This window comes from Adiantum capillus-veneris, chromosome 12 (genome assembly GCF_014529385.1).
Source record: "Adiantum capillus-veneris isolate H3 chromosome 12, ASM1452938v2, whole genome shotgun sequence".
Classification (NCBI taxonomy): Eukaryota; Viridiplantae; Streptophyta; class Polypodiopsida; order Polypodiales; family Pteridaceae; genus Adiantum; species Adiantum capillus-veneris.
Window position 1 is genome coordinate 79,667,598 of NC_140942.1, and position 6,039 is coordinate 79,673,636.

General features: G+C 43.0%; 1 protein-coding gene across 2 annotated transcripts; it reads right to left on the reverse strand.

Annotated features, from left to right (window-relative positions):
• Positions 1 to 1,286: 1,286 nt before the first annotated feature.
• On the reverse strand, positions 1,287 to 5,761 carry MTO1 (Pyridoxal phosphate (PLP)-dependent transferases superfamily protein). Of its 2 annotated transcripts, XM_086525325.1 has the most exons (11): positions 5,176 to 5,747; positions 4,243 to 4,346; positions 3,714 to 3,787; positions 3,399 to 3,567; positions 3,254 to 3,313; positions 2,964 to 3,167; positions 2,802 to 2,888; positions 2,059 to 2,166; positions 1,874 to 1,969; positions 1,681 to 1,799; positions 1,287 to 1,600 (listed from the first exon to the last, which is right to left on the reverse strand). In XM_086525325.1, the coding sequence occupies exons 1-11, from the start codon at positions 5,651 to 5,653 to the stop codon at positions 1,477 to 1,479; spliced, it is 1,623 nt and encodes a 540-aa protein (XP_086381451.1). In that variant the 5' UTR covers positions 5,654 to 5,747; the 3' UTR covers positions 1,287 to 1,476. The 2 variants fall into 2 exon arrangements, with proteins under 2 accessions (XP_086381451.1, XP_086381452.1); XM_086525326.1 differs by lacking the exons at positions 1,287 to 1,600; positions 1,681 to 1,799; positions 1,874 to 1,969; positions 2,059 to 2,166 and adding an exon at positions 2,313 to 2,644 and having other exon boundaries at positions 5,176 to 5,761.
• Positions 5,762 to 6,039: the final 278 nt, after the last annotated feature.

The following is a 6,039-nucleotide window of genomic DNA, read 5'->3' on the forward strand; positions in this document are numbered from 1 at the left end:
CAATGCCAATCATAATCGTTCGCGGCATTGTTGGCTCTCTAGGGCCTGGCTATGGTGGAGTTCTCCTGCACCTCACTAGTTAAAGCCATAATCGATGACACTGCTTCCTGAACAGCTCTCCCAGTGCACCCCAACCCCAAACTTGAACTTGGCCGGCCATGTCAGGTCTCCCTCAAAATGATTTACCATGCTAGTCATGAACCTACAGCTAGGCCATTGGGCCACTACATTAACATGATGAGAATCTTTCATTATATCTTGCATTGCATCAGTTACTCCCACATTATCGCCACAGTTATAGCTTACAAAAGGTGAGATATCACAATGGCCAGCTACTTATAGAAGGTGTTGAGTGGAGAAGTTTAAACCATATTATATCCATTGCAGCCTGAGTGTATGGGTGTATTCAACCCATGGTCGAACTACGCCAACACTTTTTCAACTGACTTACAAAATGTGGACAGCCCAGTACTCAATCATGCCTCCTCACTGTAGACCACGCAGGTTAAGTCATACCTGTATACAATTCAAAGCCTCCAAGAATTGCAAAGATGAAACTTGAAAGAGAGCAAGCAAAAAAGAGCAAGTGCCTTACACCTCATGGAAACCAAAGATTCATATGCTCCCTTCACAAGGTCCCTATGTTCCAAGCCTGCTGTCTTCAAAGCATTGTTTACCATAGTCAAAACTTGCCTTACACCTCTTCCTTGAAGCGAGGGAAGTTAGATCAGTGAGGGACCACTTAATCCAATCATATCAAGGTTTCACCTCCATTCTCACATGCAAGATCACAAAGTCAGCAATCAAAAAGCAACATAAGCAATGAAAAGATGATGGGTGGCCAATTTCTATAATCGAATGAGACTTGCTCATGTTCCTCTTCCTATGGCATGTAACCTCAAGGTAACGTAGACATTCCTCAAACATGTTCTTCAATTTTCTTCTCAGAGAACAAACTATCATCCTCAACCACAAGAGAAAGATCAAATAGCATGTTTACTTAGGGCACAACTGCAAACCCTATGATGTTTGAGGGCATATGCCATTCAACTGCTCACCAGAAATATGTCCGGACACATGTACTTGTATAATGGATGAATGCATCACTCCAAACACATGCGTGCATCACACAATTGTGCAATCACAAAGTACCACATAAGAGTGCCTATACAAGCAGTGACACCAATTTACATGGGGGAGAAACAACTGACAATTACAACAGGAAGAAACATGATAAAAACCACTTATGTGCCTTACAACAGAAAAAAGAATCCAAGACAGGTTCAAAAGACCAAGAGATGATGACACAATTTTAACACAAACACCACTACCATGCCTTCAACATCCACAAGGGGGAAAAATGGACGTTACACCCGAGTGTTCCACACAATCCTGCATAAGGACAAATTTTATTGCCTTAACTCATCGAGGCCAAGGAGCACAGTAAATCAACATGTTCCGAATCAATTTGAAGCACTACACAGCTTTCAAAGCTTGCTGAATATCAGCAAAGATATCTTCATAAGCTTCTATTCCACAACTGAAACGGACCAGGTTGTCCTTGATGCCTAAGTTTGCTCGCTGAGATGGGGATTGATCCCTGGAACACAAAACAAACAAGCTTATTCATAATCAAAACTGGCTGTCTAACACAACTTTGCCTACTTTGCATGCACTCACCAGTATGATATTACAGTAGGTTGCTCAACAAGACTTTCGCAACCCCCGAGTGAAGGAGCAATGTAAGGAAGTTTCAAAGAATCGATGAACCTAGATGTCGCCTCCAAATCTCCAGCAACCTGGAATTTTCTAGGAGCTTCAGTATCAATACTCACAGTTACGCTTACAGAAGTTCCACATTCAAAAGCCTTACCTCAAAACTGACAACACCGCCAAAGCCATACATTTGTTGTTTCGCAATGTGATGGTCTGGGTGACTTTCAAGGCCCGGATAATGCACATGATGCACCTGGAAAGCCACAAAGCCACCGCCAAAACCATGAGCTTCAAAGGCAAGATATGGAAGTCTCTGTATATAATGATCATGATATGCAGTACCTTGGGGTGCAACTCCAGAGCTTGGGCAAGCCTCAAGGCTGTTTCATTCTGCTGCTTGACTCGAAGATGAAGAGTTTTCATGCCTCGAATGATCAGATAAGCAGAATTCTGCCAAAAACTTACACCTCAATATCTTCAAAGCACTACACTTGAACAAGGATACACGCTACCTAGCATTTAAAACCAATGACCATGAACATTGAAGCACTGACATGTACTTGATAAACCTAGGTAAAGCCCGAATTCACCTATCAAAGAAATCGCAGATTCAAGTCCCCTGGTAGTAGTCCACAAGCCCATCATGCATAATTGTTAATTAGACACAGAAAGAGTAACGAGGGGTGAGAATATTGGTTCATAGTTGAAGATGTCAAGTCATTCTATTCGCAGGGTTGAGACTCAAGCTGCACCCATCTTATCTTGACCAAGTCTGTCAGCAGCACCTTATGGAGCAGCAAGCAGCAAAGGCCCAAATGCCATTCTTGGCACACCACCAAGTGCAAAAACACTTTTTGCCCCTAAGTTCCAGCTTTTGTCTACCTAGAGATCTTGCTGTTTCAATTTCAGCATCACTAGGGCATCTACCCTACAGGGTTACCAACTATGTATCAGAAAGACATTGACATAAGACCAACAAACTTAAGCCAAAATATACTCTCTATAGAGCATTATTGCTCGAAAACCCTAAAATCTGACTCTACACCATACACCCAAAGAGGAAGTGAATTAAGAACACTACTTACTGGATCAAGAACACCCCCCAAAATGTTATGTACTTTCTTGACAGTCTCTATGATCTCCTTTGAGCCACTCAAGCTGCCAGCTAGCACCTGCAAAATTCAAATATAAGCATCCTTAATTGATTAGAGAACACTTCTGCATCAAGAAAAGGCAGAAGAACTCACATCATTATGGCCAGACAAGTATTTGGTGACAGAGTTCAATGCCATGTCGGCTCCAAGGGTGAGAGCTGTCTGGTTTATAGGAGTTGCAAATGTGCCGTCAATGCAAACCAAAGCACCCTTCTTATGACATAACTTGGACACCTTTTCTATGTCAATGCACCTCAAGTACGGATTTGTTGGAGATTCCGAAAAAAAAAGGGACACCTGCAAAGTTATAGTTGTGCTTAAAAAGCATACATCCCAGGACAATATTAAATTGACTATTCAGATGCAAGAGACTCGCTGCGAACCTTGCTATTGTCAAGAGCATGCTCCAAAGATGCAAGATCAGCTGGGTCTATGACTGTAGCCTGCCGCATGATGCCCAACTCATTGTCAAACAGTGTAACAAGAGAAATGATCACTTAAGGAGCCAATGTAGCGACGACAACTCACCGTGATGCCCATTTTGGGAAGTATTGTTTGGATAAATTGCCTGGTTCTCCGATAACAATCAGTAGTGGTTACTATGTGACCACCACTAGGCACCAATGCAAGTAACATTGTCGTTGCTGCACTCATGCCAGAGGCCATTAGCAATGTTGCTTCAGCCTTCTCAAGCGCACTGCATCAAGGATTTTATGTTAACAGGACTTTTGTTCAGTACAAACTCTTAAATCACTCAATAAACTTCTCTACTGCATCCAAGATCATGTCTACAGTACAAGATGCAAACAACACAAATAGGAACAGCAGGTACATGCAACACACCTTATTTTCTGCTCTGCTGCATGAGTTGTTGGATTGCCATACCGTCCATACTCAAAGCTTTTGTAAGTCCCATCCTGAAAAGAAAACGAAAGTCCTTGAAGCACTCTTCACCTACACCAAGGAATTGGACAAACCTCTACAGAAAAAGAGCAAAGTCCATTTTCATGCAGACAAATGAAACAACCCAGCTGGTTCAACCATTCTGAATTGAGCTTTTGCAAAAAAGTGACACTTCTAGAGGGGCTGTGGGGGGCGGGTGTGTGTGTGTGTGTGTGTGTGTGTGTGTGTGTGTGTGTGTGTGTGTGTGTGTGTGGAAACTTATTGAGATGTCTCATGACTTTCTGCATGGTGATCCACATGATAAAAGGGTAGAACGCTGTGCAAGACACACAAATTCATGTCTAGACCAAGGATCGGACTTGTGAGAGCTCCAAGAAAACTCAATGCTTGGGCAGGAAGAGACAACATTAATTGCAACTCTTCCATTTATGTATCAGTCCCATGAAAATTGAAGACTTAAGCACTATACCTGGTATGCTATCAGCTGGGCAGTATCAGTAAAAGTGTAGGTTGATGTCTGAACAATGGGAGTAGTTAGGGAGTCAGAGACTTTAGGGCGTCCCGACCGTTCACCTGCATGAGGAAATGAATGAATCAGATTTTTGAAAGGACCTCGATTACACAAGGCTGAAATAACCCATTTTTATCATCTCAGCACAATTCTACAGATACCAAGGGTTTCATTGAAATCTTATATTGAATAACTCTGATTTCAAAAAGAGCTCAACCACATAAAGCTTATGTCCAAACATGATTTCAGGAAAGCGCTTGCTTCCATAAGCAAGAATTCAGCCATTATTGGCAACTGCATGGCACAGTTCACAGTTGACAAAAAGGCTTTCCTAGAATTTTGCAACTACAACATCAAAGACACATGCTTCAGTTGCAGCTAAAGTGGTCGGAATGCAAAGAGCAAAGTTATCAGTTGGTAACTCCTGGTCTAAGTTCCAAGGGAGAGGCTAGGGATGTTTTTGGACAAGCTAAGCTTGTGAAAGCAAACTCATACAGAAATGCTACTTTCTGACATAAACAACACAATGCACCAGCTTGCTACAAAGGTACTTTTAGAGGCATGTAACATGCAATTACAATGGTCACCTCAAGTGGACTAATTCTGCAAAGGGTGGAATAACAATCTGGAAAGTTGACCTAAAGGCACACCAGATGTTGAATGTAATGTACATGTAAATACGCCCTCCAAAGAACGTTAATACATTCTTAATCTTTCCATGTTTCTTTCTATTGGCCACATGAAGTGGTGAGAAAAAATTAAAGAATGCACGTAAACCCCCCTAGGAGATAAACACCCCTAGAAAGTCAGCATTTACTCCTCATGACATGAAACAGTAAATCTTTCCTGACATTGCATCATACACAATTAAGCGAAAATAGTAGATCATACCTGCATGTACGGCAACGGTAGCAGACTTGTCAGACGAAAGAATCTGTGCAGATCCATTTACAATAGTGCTACAAGGGGGTAGAGGGATGCCTACTACCAAATCAGCTGCAGAAGCAGCCAAGGGAAGCGGCCCACCTGCTGAAGCAGGAGATGGGGTCGCTACATTGTCAGATAATGCAGGTGAATTCGTAGCAGAAGCCGCTACCACTTGGGCTACTCCAATGTTGCTGCAATTGCGCCTTGCCTTGATACTGAGCTGTCGCTTGAAATTGGGTGGAAATCGCAGAATTAAGGAAGAAGGGGCTGAGAAAGCAGGAAAAGCAGTCTCAGAGGGGCGTCCATTACATGATGCAGACTGATCGGAAGCAGGTGCAGTAGCGGCGAATGGCTCTGATCTACACTCATTTTGTGGAGAATGAAACCCACAGGAGGAAGAGATGGCTGAGGCAGCAGAAGCAGACGCGATCAATGAAGCCATAGCCGAGAATGGGCACTGCTAAACCGTTGAGAAATAAAATGACGGAGCCAGATTGCCCTTCTATGAAAATCCTGCAATAAGAAACCCTACTTTTTCGTCGGAGAGAATATGGGAATGGCATAAAGTATCTCGATGTGGGTCCCATGAACTGGTGCTTTGCCTAAAATGGGTTGGACTACACATGGAGGGGACAAAATGTGGGGCCCTAGGCCTCTGTCACACACGAGCGGTCCGACAAGCCAAAAAGTGCAAAGTCGGGCAGATTGTATGACACACGCAGTCGGACTAAGACAAAAGTGGTGTAACGGCATGATAGCAACAGTTGTCCACTTGGAAGTAACTATGCCTTTGTCACAATGTCTGTGAGCTTATATCCTGAGAAATGC

Coding starts and splice junctions, on each gene's coding strand:
- MTO1 (XM_086525325.1), bottom strand. CDS start 5,653: ATGGCTTCATTGATCGCGTCTGCTTCTGCTGCCTCAGCCATCTCTTCC. Junction 3,168..3,253: donor ATGCTCTTGACAATAGCAAG/GTTCGCAGCGAG, acceptor ATAACTTTGCAG/GTGTCCCTTTTTTTTTCGGA. Junction 2,889..2,963: donor ACTTGTCTGGCCATAATGAT/GTGAGTTCTTCT, acceptor TGAATTTTGCAG/GTGCTAGCTGGCAGCTTGAG.